Raw genomic sequence first — 13,071 nt, 5'->3', positions numbered from 1 at the left:
TTGGTAGACGTGTGTCGATTGCGCCTTTAATCTCGAGTTCAGGTTAGCTGCTTAGCTAAGAAGTAGTGTAGATTTCGGGATCATGTTTTGGTAAGCGTGTGTCGATTGCGCCTTTAATCTCGAGTTCAGGTTAGCTTCTAAGAAGTTGTGTAGATTGCAGGATCATGTTTTGGTAGACGTGTGTCGATTGCGCCTTTTTTCTCGAGTTCAGGTTAGTAGCTTAGCTAAGAAGTTGTGTTGATTGCAGGATCATGTTTTGGTAGGCGTGTGTCGATTGCGCCTTTAATCTTCAGTTCAGGTGAGTAGCTTAGCTAAGAAGTAGTGTAGATCGCGGGATCATGTTTCTGAAGGCGTGTGTCGATTGCGCCTTTAATCTCGAGATCAGGTTAGCTGCTTGGCAAAGAAGTAGTGTAGATTGCGGGATCATGTTTTGGTAAGCGTGTGTCGATTGCGCCTTTAATATCGAGTTCAGGTTAGCTGCTTAGCTAAGAAGTAGTGTAGATTTCGGGATCATGTTTTGGTAAGCGTGTGTCGATTGCGCCTTTAATCTCGAGTTCAGGTTAGCTTCTAAGAAGTAGTGTAGATTGCAGGATTATGTTTTGGTAGACGTGTGTCGATTGCGCCTTTAATCTCGAGTTCAGGTTAGTAGCTCTGCTAATAAGTAGTGTAGATTGCGAAATCATGTTTCTGTAGGCGTGTGTCGATTGCGCCTTTAATCTCGAGTTCAGGTTAGTAGCTTAGCTAAGAAGAAGTGTTGATTGCAGGATCATGTTTTGGTAGGCGTGTGTCGATTGCGCCTTTAATCTCGAGTTCAGGTAAGAAGCGTAGCTTAGAAGTAGTGTAGATTGCGGGATCATGATTCTGTAGGCGTCTGTCGATTGCGCCTTTAATCTCGAGTTCAGCTTAGTAGCTTAGCTAAGAAGTAGTGTGGATTGCGGGATCATGTTTTGGTAGGCATGTGTCGATTGCGCCTTTAACCTCGAGTTCAGGTTAGCTTCTAAGAAGTAGTGTAGATTGTGGGATCATGTTTTGTTAGGCGTGTGTCGATTGCGCCTTAAATCTCGAGTTCAGGTTTGCTGCTTAGCTAAGAAGTAGTGTAGATTGTGGGATCATGTTTTGGTTAGCGTGTGTCGATTGCGCCTTTAATCTCGAGTTCAGGTTAGCGTCTAAGAAGTAGTCTAGATTGCGGGATCATGTTTTGGTAGGCGTGTGTCGATTGCGCCTTTAATCTCGAGTTCAGGTTAGCTGCCTAGCTAAGAAGTAGTGTAGATTGCGGTATCATGTTTTACTAGGGGCCTATTTACAGCGCCTTGAAAAATCGCATCGCATCGCATCGCATCGCCTCGCATCACATCGCATCGTATCGCATCACATCGCATCGTATTGCTCCTTGAAACTTGCATCGCATCAAACAGGATTTCAGGTTACTGGCCATCTCATTAGGTGTGAAACGCCTGTTTAAACTGTTTTTGTTTGCAGTGTAAATAAAATATTGTAAACTATACAAAGCATACTCATATGTTAAGCATTTAAGCATTATAATGAATCATCAACATAAAAAAAGATTATTTTACAACTTTGAGGATTTAAAAAATAAAACGCAAGTTGCGCCACAATACGAAGTATGTCAAAAAATACAAATAAATAGTGGTATATCTGTGTGTATGGATATAATGGCCAACCTTATGATTCCAGGGATCATTTTTAATGTCAGTGCCATACAAATTTTTCTTAAAAAATGATAACTCCTTCATTTGTACGCGCAATTGTTTCATACGAAATTTTATAGCATAGCACATTTGCATATTTTTTTATAGCATAACGCATCATTGATCAGCACAATCCATTTCAAGCCAAAAAAATACCCTTGAAAATTCAAGTCTCTGTGTCTATGAAAGGCGATTTTCAGCCCACTGTGCGGCGGGACGAAAAATATTATTATGTCGTGTAATTGTTGTTCTTTTGGTTTATTGTTTTTTTTAAAGTTATTAGAAAGGAGGAAGTTTTATTAGAATGGTTGAGCAGTCACAACGTAGTCCAGCGGTAAACAAATGTGAAAAATGCGGAAATGTTTTGTAGTTTTGCTAACCTTTAATATAGATATCGAAAAACTGAAATAGTGAGTACCGGTCACAGACGTAAAATCAGGATACCTGTGCGACTCTCAAGTAATTCTGATTAAAGGTTTGTTTAGATTATATTATTAATTATTTCACATTTTTAATATTTAACGCCTTAATATTTTTACGTCAAACCGACCGGTTCCAAAACCGAGCGGTTCTACCTTAGATAAACCACTCACCATAAATAAACCATCCACTAGATCGATATCTTCGGACTTTTTGTATGGAAAAGTTTTTACTACTTAACCACAGATATAGGCCTACGGAGCAGTGATGATAGACAAGGAAGAAAAACTCAAGGCTATTAAAAAAAAATTTGCTACCATACACAATATAATTGCGTTCAGCCATTCATTCTTTGGCCCAAAAAACTATTTTAAAAATTTAAAATTTTCTTGAAGCAGAAAAATATAATTTATAATTTTGTTATAATTGTATTACAAAAGTAATAGTCATATTTTTTTGTCGTTTCATGTAAAAAATAATGAATAAAAAAATGACATAGTCTCATAAGTTTTCGGTCGTTACATAAAGGTTTACATTTTTAATTCTTCTGTGGTTAACTTCTAGATTTGAATATAAAGCGTGGCATTTTCTTTATCTAACACCGTTTAGATAATATTTCACACCATAATAATAAGGAAGTTACAACGATTCTCGTGAGACCATATGAATTGTTCCCAAAAGGGAAAAAAACGTTAAAATAATATTTTTTATTTTTTTTTTAAAGAAAGACAAACATTCCCAGGTTACGAATAACCTGAAAATATTTTAAAATCTCCTACTACCACCACAGTAAGCTGAAAATGTTGCTTGTGTTGTGATGGAGGACTTAGCCAGCCGAGGAATTGAACACACTACGCCTGGGTGGGAACCAAACGCGATGTCAACTCGACCACCGACCAGTTTATATATATTTATATACTACAAATAATACAATTTAAACTCGTATTTCATTATCTTTTCAATACATTTTTTGGAGACGTTCCGAAATGTTCAATATATTTGGATTTTATTTTGATTTAAATACGCATAAAATCCCTCATAAAACCAGACAATGGCAGAGGCCTGTGGGTTAATATATTTTGTATTTCTTTGTTACAGAATCTGACTTGTCTGAGGTCTTTCTAGCGATTCTAGCCCCACGTAATCAAAAATGTCAAAAGTTAAGTTTTCCATAGACGAAAATATTGTTTGTCGACAAGTTTTTTGAAACTCGTGTTTTTGACGTTTAGATATATTAATTTAAAAACATTTAATTAAATTGATATAACATGCCGCCTCTTCGAGCTAAGTGCGTATAAACCCATTAGTGGTGTCTTTATAATAAATCAAAGCTACAATTTTGCCGTCCAAATTAGCTAAACGACTTGTCGAAATAACTAACCCTACTTTTGTGGATCGGGCATTGTAACTAACTAACAATTTGTTTCAGGATGGTGGTCGATAGCTCAGACGACGAAGTCTCAGATGCAGTGGAAGAAAATATCCAAAAAGATCGGTACGTCTTAGATTTGTTATGTTTAATAACTTGTGACTAATTAACCATACTTTTGTTTTGAAATTTGTTGGTTTTTGTAACCAGAATGTTATCATATCCCATTGAATGTTATTGCAAACTTCGGTAAATATTTACCTACGACTACCGTTTTTACTACTACAAAAAATTGCCCCTTTAATAACGCCTGCTCGCGTCCCCTTTAGAGTTATATCCCAGTTTTCAAGTAGTTTGTGGGCTACGCTAGGTTTGTATAGACTGGTTTGTGATTTAAGTCTACCTAATCCAACCTAACCTAACATGTACGGAATATTTTCTCAAACGGTAGTCGTAGGTAAATAATTACCCAAACTTCTCACAGATACGTTACGATACTAATAGAAATTATTTTCTCACAAAATTAACCCAAAGTGTGGCAAGTAACAATCTTATGTTCCCAGTAAATTCTTAATTCAAACGTTTTTGACATACGACAAAGAAAGACATTCAAAGAAAAAGTGTGAACGAACGAAATTACACCGGGCAGCATTTACGTACTTCAAAGTTGCGGCGAATACTACATTTTAACAACTACCCTACAATATTAATAATACGTCCAACTCCAGTAAAATGTTGGCAACATCAATAACACTGGCCGCTAGAGGCGCTAATGTAGTATTTTGATGTTGACGTTCCTCTCAATGGCGGCATATAGAATTTATTTGCATTGTGATCAATATTGGTAAAAAAAATATTAAAATACAAAGTGGTTTCTGTGTATGCAGTTTACGGATGTAATAAAGTTGAACTTGGTTAAAACGATCACGGCAATAGCGAATTCGCGGCTATAGTATTTTAGTTCAGGCTTATCTTCATATAATTGTTGACTGTTATAACGAGGTCGATTCACTGATATTTTATTTGCATTTTATTTTATTTTATATTATAGAAACAAAAGTACATGATTTACGGAGATGAAACAATATACAGGAATAAGATATTTCATGTTGGTTACCTATGATATGTTTCCTAGTAATGTCTGCTAAGTGGTAGATCGCAGACGGAACAACCCGGATAAACTACACATTACCTTCCACAACCTAAAAAACAAGAGAATCGAAGCTATCTCTAAAAAATGCGGCCAAAACCTTAAATACAAATTCTCCCATTTTTCTAAGTGAAGTCCTTTCTTCTTATTTCAAGGAACTCTTATGGAAAACGAAGCAAAAGGCCAAAGAAACCCTCTGCCAATTCGTGTGGTTCAAATCTAGCAAATTGCTTGTCCGCAAAGAAACTGGGGAAAAAATAATTGAAATCAAACATGAAAATGATCTGAAAAAAATGGGGATACAAACATAGATAAACATAACAAAATCAACTATATCTAAATGTTTCAAAATGTCATCACATTGTCTTTTCGAGAAATAAAAATAAAATATGATTTAATTATTCTTTAAACAACAACAACATTGCAACAGTCTCAGATATTCGTGATCTCGGAATAACCCTTGATAGTAAACTACAATATAACCTTCATATACATCAAATCACAAATAAAGCTGCTAAAATGTTAGGCTTCATCATAAGAAACACAAAACTTTTTAATAGCATCGATATCATTCAGCAACTCTACTTTGGCCTATGTACGAAGTCATTTGGAGTTTGCAACAGTTGTTTGGTCTCCATTTTACAAAATCCACATAAACAAAATCGAAGCAATTCAAAACAAATTCCTAAAATATCTTTGTTACAAGTCATTTGTAAGATTTAATAATAATGCAGAGGCAGCTTCATACTTTAGAATTGATTCACTGAGTGTACGGAGGCATCATTAGGATGCACTATTCCTGTTTAAAGTAGTTAAGAATAATATTCAATGCCCAGAGTTGCTAAACAAGATTCCATTCAATGTACAATGTTACTGGTAAAAAACTACATTACCTTGACTTTAATTTGACTTCGCATTTCATTGTAGTACAGAGATTAATTTTATTTTTGGTTTTCTGTGTGTGTTATCATTTCAATTTTTGTTTTAAATTTTTCGATAATTGACATCTACCTCCTATTCTTACAGAAACAATGAAGATTTTGTCGCCGAAGACACCAAAAACTTAGATGATGATTTAAAAGATAGTAAAGAGGACATGCTGGTAAAAATGGAAGACAGTGACTTTGAAATGGATCCGGAGGAAGAATCACTGGTGGAACCTCGCATGCCCACCGACACCAACTTCAGCCACATCAAGAACAAGCAAGTCCGCAGCGCCAAGGGCATGAAGCTGATGAAGGAAAAGAGGAAAGAGAAGAAGGCAGCCAGGGTGCAGCGGAGGAAAGAGGGGATAGAGCCAGAGAAGCCGCACACCATTGAAAGCTTGAGGGAAAAGGATGAGACGACTATTGATAATATTGAAGCTGATGAACATGAAGAGGTACTTTTTAAAAAATATTTTCCAATGTACATAAGCAACGTTTCCATTCTGAATGGTGGTCTGTCACCAGGGTGAGAATACATTGGGTTTTAATGTAAGGTCAGCCATTATTTTTAGGATACATTCTGTTAAAAATGTACGAACCATTATCAAAGTTCACCACCAGTTACTTTACAGGCTCCTGCCTAGCACCTAGCGGTCAGAGGTAAAACTAAGGCTAACAGATAAAACAGATGTTTTGCCTTATCAATTGGCTTTCTTTGACAGTGTTTGTTTACAATTAGCTTGTCAATGTGTTTTACTTGGTTAGATTATAAAAAGCCTCGCCGACTGGATTCCTTCTTCTTCTCTCCTATAAAATAGTAACAAGCAGTCATTATTGTCTACAGACCATTAGTAAAAGTGTTTTGTCCGGGTCGGGAATAATTTAACTCTTTGTAACATTAAATAAAGTGAAATGCAGTTTTGTGCAGTAAAAACAAAAAAAAACATGCGTCTGTTACTGATGACTTCATCAAGCCCACACAAATCTTTAAATAGTCGTTTATTTCGATTTTATTGCCAAGTGGAAATAGCTCAATTGAGGTGGCTTTGTCATGTATTGAGAATGTTAGAAAATCTGAGTGCTTTTCCAAAGGGAAGATGTTCAGTGGGCCGCCCCAGCCTCAGTTGATAGAAACAACTCCTGAGCCTGTGCCAGGAGAAGGCCTGCTTTCGATGGAGGCCGCTGGAGTAGCGCAGGTTAGGGACTCCTCATGATGCGATTGGTCCATGGCCCAAATAGGATGAAAGGAAGAAGATGTATATATTTAACAAGACTGTGTTTTCCAGGCCAAAAAAGACATGGAGGTTGACGAGATGGCTGCGTATTACGAGAACTCTTACGCCCCCAAGGTGCTCATCACATTCTCTGACAACCCACTGAGGAAGACCAGGATATTCGGCAAGGAGCTTACGAGGATCATCCCTAATTCGGAGTACAGGTTCAGAAGAAGGTAATGCCGCTAAACTCTATCTAATGATAGTGCCACTCTATGCGTAGTTCTATCGTAACCTTTCCGTCTTCTGTATAAGGTCCGTCTACATGTAGCGACCTGCATGCGCAATCAGTTTGTTCTAAATTAAATTACATTATACAACAGTGACATGCATGCACAAACAGTCTCTGCAAAATTCGCACTCATTTGAATTGTTTAAGCTGTTTGGGCATTGTACAGTTTAGCCATATTTGCTTACTTGTGCAAATTTTAGTTTGCACAAATGAATGTTCATGCAAGCCGTTTGCGCTGTATACCGTTATTCAGTCTTCTTTTGCAAATTAGAGTTTGTGCAAGTAAGATTGAGCTTGGTGATCTTTCACCGGGGCGATACTGAGAGTATCTACCACATCGGAACAAACCGCAACCACACAATACATATATTGTTTTAAATTAACACATTTTTATTAAATAAAATTTACTTGCGCACTCAACCTAACTTTAAACTTTTTTTTTCTAAAAAAAGTGTTATTTCCCCCATTCAATTTCACCCAGTTTAACAGAATTCACAACTTCAAAAGTTTACTTCAAATCATTCATAAGGGGCCGTTCAAGTATTATGTAAGCACTATAGAGGGGCAGGGGGGTCTTTGCTTTGCTTATTTTTGATGACATGGGGGGGTGGGGGGGTCGAGATAGTGATTACGTCAGCACTGCTCAGCAGTAGTTATTTTTTTTTTACACATTGGCAACCCACACATTGTCTATGTTTGAAAATCGAATACATATTCGGGGATTCCCACAAATAATTATTACGTTTAGGTACTCGCTTAAAAAACAGAATACATTAACAGAAAAATGCATATAGGTACCAATTTTTACGTAAGCATGGGAGGGGGGGGTAAGAGCTTTGCTTACTTTTGGTGACAAGGGGGAAGAGGGGGGTAAATAATTGTAATAAATCTGCTTACTTAATACTTGAACGGCCCCTAACCCTGAGAAACGCCGAGTATACGACAGCTAGAAATAAATAAAACGTTAACATAATATTCTTTTGTGCAGGTCGGCTGTCAAGAAGATAGTCAAGTCCGCCATCGCCAAGGAGTACACCGACATTGTGATAGTCAACGAAGATCAGAAGCAGCCCAACGGCTTCCTGCTCATCCACCTCCCCAATGGACCCACGGCACACTTTAAACTGACCAATTGCAAGATCACCAAGGAGATGAAGAAGAATTACCGGGAAATATCTCACCACAGACCTGAGGTAGATATAAACTTCTTGGATTGTAGGAGATTGAAAACACGGCCATCACTCAAGCATGTGTCTTTATTCACTTTTATCCAATGACATTACAAATTATAGACACGTTCTAGAGATCTCCCAAGTGGCAACCGAAAGAAACGCCAATTGTTGTACTTTTGATTATTTCGATTTATGTAGTATTAAATTGTCGCATGTCGCGGTTGTGTCCTATCTCTAACCAAATTGCTTAAATGAGTGATGACAAACCATAGACATTTTTCATTACATGGCAAACCATAGACATTCAAATTAATACTCAAGCCAATCAGGGAAAGGGAAACAAACCAACTTGCGCATCCCGTTTTCGGTGATTTGTCAATAAATTTAATATTTTGTTATACTATTTTGTTTTACAAATGTGTTATAATTTACCTATCTCAATTAATTTTAGCTTCGCTGCGCCAGGCGATTCGTTTAGGAACGAACATTGACATCCTGCGCAGAAAAGTCGTACAGTGGACAGCGCTGCAAACCTTTGCCTTACTTTAGTGAACTTTATTTTTCTGCGCATGGTCTGCTTATTTTAATGTGCGTTCTTCGGTGATCGTTATAAAACTAATGTCATAGTTTATTCAAAGCATTTTCGGAACCCTCCAGCTCGTCGAAATAATACCCAGATTTCATGTGAGGACAAGTCTATTAATTATGATGTCCATGGCAAAAGCAAAAAAGCCAAGGAATAACATTTGATTTGTATTATTTCAATTCTTTCTCGAAGATTTTATTAAGCGCCATTAGAAAAAGTGAGATAGCGGATGTATTAACACATGAGTATGGAAAGAGATGAGAAGGACAGCCTACTGGCAGTAGGTCGCCTCATATAACGTTCTGTATTCCTCTCAGTGTAAGCCAGTAACTGCAGGGTTATCTCATTAACGTGATGTGGGATGAACTCTCCATCGATACTTTTAAATATGAAAATGCAGCCCCGTCCTATATCTATTTGGTTCATACACACACTTGTGTCTCTCTTTGTCATACATGAACAATGTTTGAATTAAGAATTTACTGGAAACGTAAATGCTCATTATTTGCCACGTTTTGTGTTAATTTTGTGAGACAATAACGTGTCTAAATGAATTGTATTATCATAACCTGTAGAGAGAAGAGGACAGCAAGGAAGTCATTATGCTCAAGTAGTGTTATTATAATCTGTTGGCCTGTAATGTCGGTAGACCCTGTTTTTATCTTAACACATTGTAGTCGGGCGCTTCAAACAATAGACTCTAGCCTATAGCGGGTGTTTTTCGCGATTAGCGCAAAAATATATCGCTTTCTTAAAATTGACACAATTTCTAAACAAAATAATATTTTCGATTGAAATTTTCAAAGAAATCAGATATGACATTTGATCATCAAAAATAAATTATAATTGCTTTGATTATATCATAATTTCACCACATTTCAAAGCTGAATATAAAAAACTGATATTAATTTAGTAAATAGCATTCAATATTTGAGAATTCCATGTAAAAGATAACATGTTTATTCATATCATATATTTATATAATAAATAATAATATATATTTTCCATGCCCGCAATTTTACAATCGCTGGTTGTGTGAAATCTGATCGCGTAAATATTGCACAGTGTCGCCTAAGGCCGAAGTGCGAACACTCAATAACTCATAAGTTTAATTGCTTCTTGTCAAAAAAGAGTCTTTTGCGGTTGCCTCGCCTAATTGAAGAGCCCATTCCACTTATGAATCATAGTATTTATTCTTTCAAGGAATCAGTACACTTCATATGTTGATATTCCATTACACACTATAAGTGCATGTATCACATAAATTCCTCCAAGTATATGCTTGTATATAACAACAATGACAATTGAGTAAACAAAAAATAAAATTAATTTTTGTAGGGATAAAGTCCTATACGATGCTAATATATTCAAATAATAAAATACCAAACAGTGCAAGCGGTATGAAAAATAGTCCAATACGTGAAATGACTCAAACTAAACTGGAGATTGAGATCGCATAAAAGCTCTAGATTTGTGGCGACGCCTTTAAAAGCGGAACACTAGACAATCCGGACAAGGCATCTCAAATAATGTCGACAGACTGTCGCCTAGCACCCAGGTAGCAAATTACCCTTTAAGGCGTTTTATTTCACGCTGATAACAAACCCGTATAATGCCGTTTCCCGCCAAAGACCGACAGTCGACAAAAACGTCATTTGCCGTGTCCCGCAGTTGACCGACAGTCGACAGGGACAGTCAAATGCCGTGTCCCGACGACAATGTGTTAAGAAGTGTGACATCTATCGAAAACTATTAAAACTACGTACTATCAAAGCCATTTATGCTTTGCAACTCAAACCTTCCGAATGGTGTCTTATCCAAACTTTATATCTTGGCTGACATTGCATTCTATGTGTTGGATAATTTCGCAATACATGCTTTTGATTCCTAGACGTAGAATCAAATACTAATGTTGATGTACCTGGGATGACTTTAGGTTAGTTAACTGCCTCGGAGGAAATCTGAATAATTTCCACATAACCTTTAAGTTTAACTACCAATTCCCTGAAAAATTTTAATGTAACTTGTTGGTTTAGTTCACTGTTTTTGTAAATATAAATATCAGTGAATGACAGGGATGTAGCTAATGAATGTTAGTTCTGAGATGTTGGTGGAATGAGTTGATAATTATATCTTTACGGTCAGCACTCAAAAGTACACAGTTTGATGTCTGCTAACGCAACAAATACTACGAATGATTTATCTATAAATTCTACACTGTTTCCATTGACACAAATATTTTTGTATGATCTATAAGGTATTCAAGTTAATGATTCATCGTTATCCAGCAAGATCCAGTTTCTAGTGAGACTGTTAGCAAGGGTTTCATCATTTTACAATTTAGGTATTTATTATAATTTGCCTGTTTCTTCACAGGTAATCTTGAACAACTTCACAACACGACTGGGGCACACGGTGGGGCGCATGCTGGGGGCGCTGTTTCACTACGAACCCGAATTCAAGGGCCGGAGAGCTGTCACCTTCCACAACCAGAGAGATTACATCTTCTTCAGGCACCACAGGTATGACCAGAAGTGACTAATGTACTGATTATAATAAAATAGTTTATATGGCATGACTATATGTGGCTAATATTAGTGATTATATCAAACAAGTTTTGAATACCTAAACAACTGTATTATGACTGTTTGTGATATACTTAACTACTGATTATTATGAATATCCAAACTAATTCCTTCTGATAAAGACATTATCTACAGCTAAATACTAAGCACGGCATCTTGTTTACTTTTGAACAATTTAACCCACATATCAATTCCTTTTAGATACGCGTTCAATAATTTAACCCACATGTATTGACATGGACGTCCACAGGAATTGTCCTGTTGAATATTAGTCCAATAATTTAACTCAAATGTCATTTCCTGTTAGATACGAGTTCAATAATTTGGCCCACATGTATTGACATCGACGTCCACGGGAATTGTCCTGTTATATATTATTCCAATAACTTAACTCACATGTCAATTCCTGTTAGATACGAGTTCAATAATTTAACCAATGTCAATTCCTGTTAGATACCAGTTCAATAATTTAACCCACATATCAATTCCTGTTAGATACGAGTTCACCAAGGACGGGAAGCGTGCCAAGCTGCGTGAGCTCGGTCCCCGCTTCACCCTGAAACTGATCTCCGTGCAGCAAGGCACCTTCGACTCCAAGCACGGAGACTATGAGTGGCTCATTCAGGGTCGGAGACATCTAATGGAGACCAGTCGAAGGAAGTTCTTCCTCTAGATTATGTTTATATCTTTGGGCCTAGAATCTTATGCAACTTAATGGAGTTAATAAAAGATTTTATTATTCATTTGTTCTATCCTTAATCCCCTTATACAATGTTATAACATATTAACCCCTGATGTTCTTCATAGAAAAGTCGTTGTTACCGTGGCTTGGTCGTTTATTTAGAATGAGGAATGGAGGGAAGACGTCTAGTTGGCCGGCCAAATACAGTTAGGAGGAACAATGCCAGATGCTTGCGTGAAGAGAGACTGGGCTGCGATGGGAATGGTCGGAAGGAAAGAAGAGGTATGTATTAACTTGACACAGGAGTCCTTGATGGAAATCATTCCCCCCGTGTTACCTTTTGAGGTAGGAAGGAGTGAATCAGGATCATAACTACTTGAGCGACAGCGTAATTAAAAAGTAACGCTTTGAGCCATAAAGATTTTCTTTTATATATTCGGCCGTGCTCATTGTACCTCTGAATATTAATTGAATTCACCTCTGTTGTGTTCGTACAAACAGATCTACAACTCGTCGTGGAAGTAGTTTTATAAATAATTGGTTCTTTTAGATTAATCAGGGATTTATTAATACTCCTCGTATTATATTGGTGACTCGATAGTCGACCTAACTAGTAACTGGCTAATTCGAATCTGAAACAGTGAGTTTCTGTTTCTCTGAGAGCCTACCCACTGGCCCTGGTGACTACTGGCCACTGGCTCCATCTTGCGGACTTCCACGCAAGCTCTATGCACTGCCATCTGTGCGTGCATCTATGAAGCTCTTACTTCCCAACAACCTCATATGTCCTGATTTTTAGGTTTTATAAAAAAATAATTAATAAATTTTATTTCATAAAAATTACGTTCCCTAAATTTGGGTCGCTATCGTTCAACGTTAGTCCTGTGTGAAATCTGGTGAAATGAAGTCAGATCTGCTTTGAATTTAAGTGTCATTTTCAAAATTGGAACTGATTTGTCAAGAATT

The 13,071-nt window shown here is 36.9% G+C and overlaps 1 protein-coding gene across 1 annotated transcript; it reads left to right on the top strand.

Annotated features, from left to right (window-relative positions):
* The first annotated feature begins 3,303 nt into the window (after positions 1–3,303).
* Positions 3,304–12,164, top strand: LOC149414843 (putative ribosome production factor 1). Its single transcript, XM_089643479.1, has 7 exons — positions 3,304–3,417; positions 3,559–3,624; positions 5,675–6,029; positions 6,861–7,024; positions 8,069–8,273; positions 11,215–11,360; positions 11,919–12,164. Exons 1-7 carry the CDS (start codon positions 3,398–3,400, stop codon positions 12,094–12,096), a joined length of 1,134 nt encoding a protein of 377 aa, XP_089499605.1. The 5' UTR covers positions 3,304–3,397; the 3' UTR covers positions 12,097–12,164.
* The last annotated feature ends 907 nt before the right edge of the window (positions 12,165–13,071 follow it).

The sequence above is a fragment of the Hesperophylax consimilis genome, chromosome 19 (genome assembly GCF_061612785.1).
Source record: "Hesperophylax consimilis isolate HC1 chromosome 19, BYU_Hcon_1.0, whole genome shotgun sequence".
Lineage (NCBI taxonomy): Eukaryota > Metazoa > Arthropoda > Insecta > Trichoptera > Limnephilidae > Hesperophylax > Hesperophylax consimilis.
This window is presented reverse-complemented; position numbering and strand designations above follow the sequence as displayed.